Source organism: Sinocyclocheilus rhinocerous, unplaced genomic scaffold (genome assembly GCF_001515625.1).
Source record: "Sinocyclocheilus rhinocerous isolate Xijiao unplaced genomic scaffold, SAMN03320098_v1.1 scaffold1294, whole genome shotgun sequence".
Lineage (NCBI taxonomy): Eukaryota > Metazoa > Chordata > Actinopteri > Cypriniformes > Cyprinidae > Sinocyclocheilus > Sinocyclocheilus rhinocerous.
Window position 1 is genome coordinate 1,529,495 of NW_015656157.1, and position 11,605 is coordinate 1,541,099.

The following is an 11,605-nucleotide window of genomic DNA, read 5'->3' on the forward strand; positions in this document are numbered from 1 at the left end:
GAACATTATTTTTTTATCCTTCAACTCTCATAAAAATAAAAAAAATTTAAAATAAATGAATTAATAATTTTACCGATCAAGAAGGTAATAGTGCCGTTACGAATACGGAAGAGCATACGGAAATACAGAAAAATACCATTTTCAAATGATCTATAAAGCTTAATATTGATTAATTATTATATAGGCTACACTTATTATAAAGTGTATAAGTGTATACGATAGAAGGCTTATTTTCAGGTAAGGATTTAGATGTCCACGCCCGTGTTTAATGTGTTTGTGTGAGTTCAAAATACCCCACAGATCATTTATTATACACTGTAAAAAAAAATCCGTAAAATTTAAGGTAAAAAACCGGCAGCTGTGGTTGCCGGAATTTTACCGTAAAAAATACGGTAGCAACGTTTTAGGTTTTACGGTTTTAACTTAAATTTACAGTTAAATACCGATCCTTTTGAAAAAGCCCATTTTAAGTGGAAGCAGAAACACGCTGTTTTTCGAGCCTGTCTCTTTAAATGCAAATGAGCTGCTGCTCCCTGCCCGGTTTTCCAGCTTTTGAGCTGTGCCATTACAGCTAATACCTGCTAAAAACATCTGTTTTGGTTCTGATTATCATGTTTAACGCTGAACAGTTAGCATGTTTTGCTCAGACGTTCGCCATGGCATTGGAGCTGGTACACCGTTGTTGCTTGCGAAATCAAAATGATGGCGCCGTGGGTGGAAACTTACAGATTAAGGGGCGGTAATATTATAATGAGATCCCTTTGCAACGTCACTAGGGGAGCGAAATCAGACACGCTTGTTTTTTCAGAAGCTTGCGGAAAAAGGCTTATCAAAACAAAGTTACTGGGTTAATCTTTTACACGTTTCCTTGGTTGGTAGATGCACCAGGGACCTGATTATAGCACTTAAAACCTGGAAAAGTCAGATTTTCATGATATGTCACATTTAAAGCAATAATATAATCTGAAATGGAGATATTTGTAGTACCATTTGGGGTTCCTCTGATCGCCACATTGGTCGATCCTAACATCTAGACATTATTTCAAATAGGCCAGTTCTCTGAAAAAAAAAAAAAAAAATTATATATATATAGAGAGAGAGAGAGTGAGAGAGGTTCATTGATTACACAGTAGAGGCACCTTCAAAATGGTGCTTAGAAGTTCTCCAACAGTGTTGGCCAGTGTATCGATCTGAGGAATTTAAGTTTCCATTATTATAATGAAAAAAAGACCTGCAATTATATTTTATACGGTACTTTTGAGCTGAACTGGTCTATTTACACCTCTAAATTTGTCTTTATTCTACTTCACACACTCGAATACATGTACATCCACACACCAGAAGTGTGAACATGCGGTTTGACAAGCCTGAGTTCAATCAGATATCAGACAACTTTACCCCAGCCTGAAACCATCTTTATTGTGATCATGTTTCATATTTAATCATGAGCACTTTAATAATCAGTTACTTTACAAATAGCCCATATATATTAGTAGGGAATCATTTATGAATACGTAACTACACGATGACTAGCACGTTCAGGGTGCGAACAGCGCACGAACCCCCACCCCGTTATTAAAAAAAAAACAAGTGGGCTCCCCCAAAGTCCACGGTATAGTTCGAACACTGAGCACGTTGTTTTCATTACAAATTCTATGTACAAAATAATATGAAGCAGTTGGAGTCCAGCGATCCAGAGCAAATGAAACCATTTTTAGTTTTGTTGTTACTTTGTGTGTGTGTGTGTGTGTGTGTGTGTGTGTTGCAGCAGCCACGTAATTCTTTTTCTTATTCTTCTGCTTTCCTTTACATGGAACATTACGAATGCATAACAGCTTTGGTGAAAGGTTGTTTTCGATGTTGTAACCAGTTAGAACTGGTATTTCACACAAGCAAGGTGAATACTAATAATAATTTCCATCATATCAATTATGTGCCGGTGAGAATATGTAGTGTAGATTCCCAAACATGAATCAGATTTATATGCTATAAGCAAATAAGGGAAATGAGAGTAAAATGATTAACTACTTTTATTACAAGTGGCCATTTATTTGCAGAATAAACATTTTTATATTATCCGAGTTATGGTTTATTGCTAGGCCATATGGAGAGATTGGCTTGGACATCAGTACATTAAGCACAGCTGATACCTTAAAGAAATAGCTCACCCATATTGTTCCCTGGGTACTTTCTTTCTTCAGCGGAACACAGTGGAAGATATTTTTGAAGAACTATTTTTGTCTATAGAATGAAAGTCAGTGGTGTCCAAAACCAGCAATGGACCCCAGTTACTTTTACTGAATGGACAAAAAACACAAAAACATTTTTCACAATATCTGTGTCCTACAGATGAATGAAAGTCATACATGTTTGGACCAACATGAGAATGAGTAAATCTACAGTTCATTTTTGGGTGAACAATCCCTTTTAGCAGGTTATTATCACAATGAAAAACTGTTCCGGCAGCATTATTGCTGGTTAAGTGTTCTCCGGGCAAAAGATTCTTCTGAGCTGTCCTGAGATCTCAGCAGCCAGCATGCAGTACCTGCTGTTGAGGTTCCAGAGGGACCTTACGCCATTATGAGATTCGTCTGTGTCTCGTAGCGACATAGGGAAGGACAGTGGCCAGCTGGGATGAAGGGGAGATGGACGCAAAGATGACGAGCCCCAAGGTAACATCTGGTTGCTGTGCTGGGTGGCAGACTGGCTCAACCCAGGCAGCAGCTGAGGAGGGGGTGGTGAGGCTGCAGATGCTCTCTGGGACGGAAACCGTTGTGGGTGGCTTGGTGGGTCGTTGCTGGAAGAGACCTGTGGGTGAAATGCTGTGTCTGCCTCTACTGGGTCAGCATTGTTGTCCAAATGGCTAATCTGTGACGGTAGGTTGGCACTTTTAGGAGGCACCCTCAGGGGTGAGATGAATGGAAATGAGCCGTGCCAAGAGTAGTACAGCTCTGGAGCTTCTGCTGGAAGAGGAGCAGTACCAGTAGGCAAACCCCACATGGAAGGCTTGAGATGGGACGCAACGGGATAGTGGAAGGGCACAATGGGAAGATTGACGTCCAGACCTCGGCCAGTCCCCATGTGATACTGCAAACTCAGCACCTCGGCCCGGAGCTGGGCATTCTCCTCGTTCAGTGCCAGAAGTTGCCCCTCCAGCATGAAGTCATTGAGTCGTCGCTTCTCTCTGGAACGCTTGGCGGCCTTGTTGTTCTTCTTCCGTTTCACCCAATACGACGCGTCCTTTTTCTCAGTGGGAGTCATTTCACGTTTACGTCGTCTATTGGGTATTAACGGGTTGCGGTATGACTGGAGTTGGAACAGTCGCCGTGCCAGTACGGATGAGCCGGTGAGTGGCAGAAGCCTTCTTAGGCTTCCAGGGTCGTCTTTGCTCGTCAAGATCTCGCCCGTGGAGGACGGAAGACAAGCATCTGCTAGATGCTCGGGACTTTTCATGGTACTCATTGTTCTGAAAAGATAAAGAGCTTGATGATCTGTAGGCCCCAGTGTCAAACCAATACTTTGATGAAAAAACTTTTAGGCTTGAGAACTGCAGTAATCATGTAATTGTTGGTTTTTGCTATACTGTGGACATGAGAATTTAAGAAGAACAATGCAAAAGCTCAGGATTTTTCTTCTTCCATGTAAGAATGCGCCTGCACTATTAAATACAACAAATTCATTACCACTTATTAGAGTTCATACTGCAGTTTCCTGTCAAAATTAGGGTAAAAATAGACATGAGAAGCTTGTCAGCCTAACAAGGAAACGTACTGGGCAAATCCTAATTTTAAATGTGTAAAATAATGATGTAGTTTGCAAGAAATGCAACATGCTCGATTAAAGATGATGTTTGATTGGATCTAATGCATGCAACCTTGATAAAATCAGTTTTTGAGGTCAACCATGAATAAAGAACTTAGTTCTTCACTTGCTAAAAGCAAGACAATTTGTAGGTCATTTGATACCATTGGATATCTGCAAAATTGACATTACATCAAATGGTGGCAATTTGTTTTGTTACTTTTTTTCTCCAAAAGCAATATGTTTCTTATGTAACAATGTAATATGTAACAATTCAGATATATCAATCCAGAATGAAACTTCTGCATGATTTGCGTTTAATGAATACGATACAGATACGCATACAGAATACTAAATACTAACTTTACAAAGTCTTAACTGAGGACAACCAGTGCAAGAAAAATGTGCTTTACCTTACCTTACGGTGCTGTCCCAGGAATGATAATAGAAAGTGTAGATGAATTAAAGGACATCACCTTAAAATTAAAACTGTTTGGCTGGAAACATGCAAAGACACTCTGTCAACCAATGGCTGTCAAGGTGGCACATGTAATATGCACACATATGCCTATTGCATGAAAGGAGCTGTAGAAGGTGAGGACCACATCTTCCTTCCTCAGTTATGGAGGCGGAGACTTGCAGACAAGTATCTCAAACCAGTGGTTTAAGTTATGACTCACTTTTTTGTTTGTTCTACTTTTAAAAGAATGAATAAAATAAATTAGTCCTAGCACACTCAGCATCTTGATATTTTGTTTACGCTTTGTCTTCCATCCAATGGTTATTAATTCAGTTTAGTTCTTCTGTTTGGATCTAAACTTAAAACTTTTTTGTTGTTGTTGTTTATTGAATTTCACATCTCATGCACCATTATCTGGTAAAATATTTATTTTTTATATATAATTTATTTACATTTTATTTATACATTTATTTTAATGTCATGGATGCTGTATGAAGTAAGAGTCCTGCACTTCAACCAAAACTAGCACATTAATTAGACTGGCCAAACATACAGCACCGTGGCCCGTCAATGTGGTTGTATGTTCACATTGAGGTCAATAATTATATTGGGGGGTTATTTCTGCCATAATTCAAATAGCTTATGCCAGTATGGGCATATGTGTATTATTATGTTTTATTTTATTATATTCTGCTTTAAATAGTACTAAACTATGATTATAAATATGTAAAATGCAAACAACATAATTTCTCATAATTATTCATCATTTCCTAGCAAACCTAATTCTTCAGAAAGTGCTAGTGTGTCAATCGACCAATTATAAGAAGTTGAAGCTCAGTAAGCACTGAAACTGCTGATGGTTAAGATCATGTAAAACAAACTCTCAACTGACGCTAAAAAGAATATATTACCAAGAATGACTTGCATGAAAAAAAATATAGGTTTTTGCAGAGTTTACGTTTGTCATCTGGGACTGTCCTTCCAAATTTCCGCAGAAATTGTTTTCTTGTTCTAGATTATGACTAAATCTGTGTCGCTGTGAAACATAATGCAGGTGTGCCACAGGGTTACACCAACTTATTTAAGTCCGACTTGTGGCAGTTCCACTGCCAACCACGAATAAGCTAAAATCTTGACTATTAAATGCATATTGCAGGAAAAATATCATCTGATGAATGCGATTTTGATGCATTGTTGCCTTTACCTCACTTAACACTTCGAGTTAATCAGTAATGCTGTGCATCACTTGTGGTTACAAAACTCTGGTTCGAAGAATTAGCCACACTTAACATTTTAAGACTGTGTCTTCAAGATAAAAATGGGCCATGTATTATTTGTTAAAAAACACAAGATGTTGTTGGTGTTCAACAAGTGTTGGATCATATCTCAGGCTTGGGTTCTTAGTGGTTGCGAAGAGTGTTGGTGGGGCGGCTTACCTGTTGGTGTTTACCGGTGACTCATCGAATAGCTGTTGGATCCCTCTGTGATTTTTTTTTCTCTTCTCCTCCTTATACTTGGTGACTCATAACGCCACCTCAAAGCTCCACAGAACTCAAATGCTTTAACGTGGGACATTTTTTTTTTGTTTACCGCACACAGCCCCCTCACGCGCATTGCATTCACACGTGCGCACAGAGTTCGAGCTTAACCAGGTAATCAATGCTAATGTATTTGTTAAACACGTACATAAAACAGCACATTTTTCAAGTATGCTGCAGTCGCATGTGTGAATGAGGATGAGAGCTCACCGCAGCCGGCGCACATTGAAGTTTGAACTGTCAGGCCTCACCTTCTGCATACAGTTCAGCTCTGTTGTTTGTCTGTACAGTAACTCCAATCACCCCCTGTGTTTCTTTCTCAAGTGAATTCAAACCACTTCCTGTCTCTTGAGTTGTCAGTGTCTCCACACAACGACCTCATTTTAACTAGCCCCTCTCCCGTTTTTGACTCGTTCGTCGGAACAGAAACTAAAGCAGCGATTGCAGAGCAGCAGACCGGGGTATACCCCAAAAACCTCATTCATAGCCACCTACTCACTTCCCAGAAAACGAATGATTTTGCTGATATTTTACATTAGCTGTTGGGTTTTTGGAGCGCTGATGTCTCGCCGTTATTTGTGTGCTTTTTATTCACTAGCGTACAAACTCGTAAGGGATGTTGAAATTGTAGGCAAGTCATTGTTTAGGGTGGCAAGGATCAAGGCAGAGAATGGATAGAAAGGCCTAGGAAATGGTGATGAATTCAAGTTTATGTGATGAATTCAATGCAAGGTAATACTAGACCTTCTGAAATCTATGAATACTGCAAATTAGCCTATATAGACTTAAATGTATAACAGAGCTTACTGCCGTTCAAAAGTTTGGACATTTTTTAAAAGAAATTTATACTTTTATTCAGCAACACTTAAGAAATGTATAATGTTACAAACGATTTCTATTTCAGATAAATGCTGTTCTGTTCATCAAAGAATCCTGAAGAAAATGTATAACATTTTCCACAAAAATATTAAGCAGCACAACTGTGTTTAACAATAACAATAAATGTTACTTGATAAGCAAATCAGCATATTAGAATGATTTCTGAAGGATCATGTGACACTGAAGAAATTCAGCTATAGGAAGAAATTAAATGTTAAAATATATTCACATAGAAACCAGTTATTTAAAAATGTACTAATATTTCACAATATTGCATTTTTTCAGTATTTTTGATCAAATAAATGCAGCCTAGGTGAGCATAAGCAACTTTATTTACAACATTAACAAATTTTACTAATCCAAAATCTTGAATGGTATCTTTTGACCTTTGACCTCTAAGAGTGATTTAAGAACATTTTCAGCTTTTCTCTGAGTATCTATCCAAACAAAATGCTCAAAGGATGCATAGGCCATATAAATGTGATACATAATGTCTGAATGTTTTTTTTTAACTAACGGTTTCTGTAAATGTGAACATTTATTTTTATTTTTAATATAATTTTTTCTTAAAATAGTAAATTCATCAAAACTATAACATCAAGCTAATGAAAGCCTGGAAATTATGTTGCAACAAAAAAAGTTAAATATATTTTATACAAGTTAAGATATATATATATATATATATATATATATCAATAATAATATCTTATATTGAACTTACATAAAATCGACTGCCTTTTTTAAAATTTCATCTCTGCACATTGGTTTGAGGTGCATTCTGGATTCTTTTGAATTAAAATTGTAGTTTTGTAAAGAAAATGATATACAGTATATGCACAATATGTTTGTCTACACAAGTAATTTCAAGAAGAAGCCTTCTGATTTTTAAGATCACAAGAAACTAAATCAGTCAAATGTGTCCAAACTTTAGACTGGCATAGTGTACATAATTTTAGAATGGTATAGTGTACATAATTTTCAAAATAAGATATTTTAAAGATTTTTCTCCTTTAATGTTGAGCTTTAATACATATTTGACCTTTAAACTACTGTAGTCACATAGAAATATAACATAAAGCTAGTACAATACCATCTGCTCTCATTAAGGCCACATACATGCATTTACAATATGCAACCTGCGGTTTTGTCTTTTCGTGCAATTAAATATATCCACTTTGTTCTGATTGATTTGAGATCACTGCCACCGTTTGATCGCAAGATCATGGCCTTCGACAGACTCTTCACTAGGTCTCCATCAGCACCTGTGGAACCGCATGCGATGAGGCTTTCAGAGCGAGATATGAGCACTCGTTGCGGTTTGACAGGCTTGGTGCAACAGTTAAACTGTAATGGAGCATTGCCAATAGCAACCTGGTCAACTGGTCACAATGGCTCTGTAGGTCTGGTTCTCCTCTCATCTCGCAAACCACTCTGCATCTGAGAGAGGCCACGTGTAAAAATAGATGAGCTTGATAGGACTTGAGACATCCTGAAGAAAATGTATAACATTTTCCACAAAAATATTAAGCAGCACAACTGTGTTTAACAATAACAATAAATGTTACTTGATAAGCAAATCAGCATATTAGAATGATTTCTGAAGGATCATGTGACACTGAAGAAATTCAGCTATAGGAAGAAATTAAATGTTAAAATATATTCACATAGAAACCAGTTATTTAAAAATGTACTAATATTTCACAATATTGCATTTTTTCAGTATTTTTGATCAAATAAATGCAGCCTAGGTGAGCATAAGCAACTTTATTTACAACATTAACAAATTTTACTAATCCAAAATCTTGAATGGTATCTTTTGACCTTTGACCTCTAAGAGTGATTTAAGAACATTTTCAGCTTTTCTCTGAGTATCTATCCAAACAAAATGCTCAAAGGATGCATAGGCCATATAAATGTGATACATAATGTCTGAATGTTTTTTTTTAACTAACGGTTTCTGTAAATGTGAACATTTATTTTTATTTTTAATATAATTTTTTCTTAAAATAGTAAATTCATCAAAACTATAACATCAAGCTAATGAAAGCCTGGAAATTATGTTGCAACAAAAAAAGTTAAATATATTTTATACAAGTTAAGATATATATATATATATATATATATATATCAATAATAATATCTTATATTGAACTTACATAAAATCGACTGCCTTTTTTAAAATTTCATCTCTGCACATTGGTTTGAGGTGCATTCTGGATTCTTTTGAATTAAAATTGTAGTTTTGTAAAGAAAATGATATACAGTATATGCACAATATGTTTGTCTACACAAGTAATTTCAAGAAGAAGCCTTCTGATTTTTAAGATCACAAGAAACTAAATCAGTCAAATGTGTCCAAACTTTAGACTGGCATGGTGTACATAATTTTAGAATGGTATAGTGTACATAATTTTCAAAATAAGATATTTTAAAGATTTTTCTCCTTTAATGTTGAGCTTTAATACATATTTGACCTTTAAACTACTGTAGTCACATAGAAATATAACATAAAGCTAGTACAATACCATCTGCTCTCATTAAGGCCACATACATGCATTTACAATATGCAACCTGCGGTTTTGTCTTTTCGTGCAATTAAATATATCCACTTTGTTCTGATTGATTTGAGATCACTGCCACCGTTTGATCGCAAGATCATGGCCTTCGACAGACTCTTCACTAGGTCTCCATCAGCACCTGTGGAACCGCATGCGATGAGGCTTTCAGAGCGAGATATGAGCACTCGTTGCGGTTTGACAGGCTTGGTGCAACAGTTAAACTGTAATGGAGCATTGCCAATAGCAACCTGGTCAACTGGTCACAATGGCTCTGTAGGTCTGGTTCTCCTCTCATCTCGCAAACCACTCTGCATCTGAGAGAGGCCACGTGTAAAAATAGATGAGCTTGATAGGACTTGAGACGTGTTATCTCACGCACACACATGTACTGCGGTCAAACCTCCTACATGGCTTCAGTGCTGCCCACCGAGTTTTGATAGCCTAAACGCAGGGGCCACCATGAGGGGAATCCTTTGATTTGAGACGTTAAAGGGGTCATGATATGAAATGAGGAAGATTGGGCCACTTTGGTCCTTGATATGGTCTTGCAGCAGGTGAATGGATGCTAATTAAGCTGCAGTGTCTTTGGCTGCCACTAGATGGAGCGCTAGTTGAAGGGCATTGAAACGGCCTAAAACAGCAGCATTTGTGTTAGCGATCCAATAAAAAAAATAAAAAATAAATAAACATTAGATATTCCAAATGTCCTCACTGTAGTTATCTGAGAGATATGTCTTCCTTTGCACTTTGTACAGGCCGACGGGCCGGTCTTCTTCACACCCAATGCTGTTCTCAGACACTAGCGCTAGTAAACTTCCTGGCTTAAGTTAGATTGTTGTGGCATATCGCTGATGTGTAAAGTTATATCTGTTTCCATGAAGCAAAAAGGAGAAGTGAAAACGATAGATGACAACAAAGACAACAAGATTAAGGCATAATAAAACATCATCTCAACTTTTCAGTCCGCTGCAGGAAACCTTTGCGTTTGAAGATGCAATTATAAATATGCCCACACAATGGCTCGAAACATATCAGCCTGTAGCCACTGGATACCTTCCTTGGGCCAAGTGCGTGGACCTTACACTTTTGAATTTCATCACTTATGTATGTGTTTGATTTAGGACACTCCCCATTGTCTCATGTCTGAGGGGAAAATCTGAGGGAAATCCCTTTGCAATTGCTTGTTTATTTCTGTTTAGGGAAAGCACCATTTTATAATTTTTTTCCCTTACTTCTAATGCTATTTCAAGCAGTTATGCAATGGGTAAAATTCTCTCCCAGAGCTTAAATGATTACGTTACACAGGACCATTTCATCTGTACTTCTTGTTCAGTTGAATGAATTAAAATGAGCTAAAGTAATATGATTGAACATTTTGTAACCACTTGACTGACCCTTCGCAGGGAGTTTGATTGACAGGTGATCTGACCAATCATAATGCCGAATCTGTCGTTTTTGTCTGACAAACAAACCAGACAGGAGAGTAGATAAACTTTGGTGGACTTGAACTTGAAAAATGGTGGGTATGATGTCTTTCCTCGGTTGAAACAAGATACCTTCTGATGTTCATTCATGTTTATTTTAGCGGTGTAACGATTCACTCGTTTTCTTGATGCATCGATTACAAACCATGACGATGCATATGCATCGATCTTGAAACATGATTTTTGAATCGTGAATCGTCGATTTCGGACAGTAATCGATTTAAAATGCTAAGAATCGAATGAATCGCAATTTCTATAGCGATTCAGTGCTTTCAAAATATATACACATTAAATTACTACAAGCACGAATTAATGGAGACCTTGAACAGTGTTCGTGCCCTCGCATCTCTCCTTCATGCACTCCACTATTTACAGCCTGTGACTGTTACAGGATTGCGCTCGCGCTCAGTTCGTCTCACGCTCAAAGAACTTAAGACGGGCCAGGAAATGCCTAATATGGACAAAGGCATCTGTTGCTGCAGCTAAGCTGAATAAAAAGCAGAATGAACTGGTGAAACGTTAAGACAATAAACACAATAAATAAATCAAATGTATGAATGATGCAGTGCTAATTGACATATCATTTATTACAGCACAGCCACTATAAAGTATATTTTCTACCTAATTCTGTGCAGAAAATTGAAATAATTGTTTGTAGTATATAAAACAATCATAAAATTGCCATTAGGAATAAATTATAGATTACAAATTATTGATTATTGTCCAGCAGTGTATTTGATTCTGAAATTCAAAGTAAGATGCGTATAAGTATAAAATAAGATAAATATAAGTATAAAATAATTCCTTGGAATATATATATATATATATATACTGTATATATATATATATATATATATATATATATATATATATATATATATATTG

The 11,605-nt window shown here is 36.8% G+C and overlaps 1 protein-coding gene across 1 annotated transcript; it reads right to left on the minus strand.

The window, feature by feature from the left end:
- Window positions 1-2,478: 2,478 nt before the first annotated feature.
- On the minus strand, window positions 2,479-3,462 carry LOC107719578 (uncharacterized). The gene has a single exon (XM_016527036.1). The coding sequence runs from the start codon at window positions 3,460-3,462 to the stop codon at window positions 2,479-2,481; it is 984 nt and encodes a 327-aa protein (XP_016382522.1).
- Between the last annotated feature and the right edge of the window lie 8,143 nt (window positions 3,463-11,605).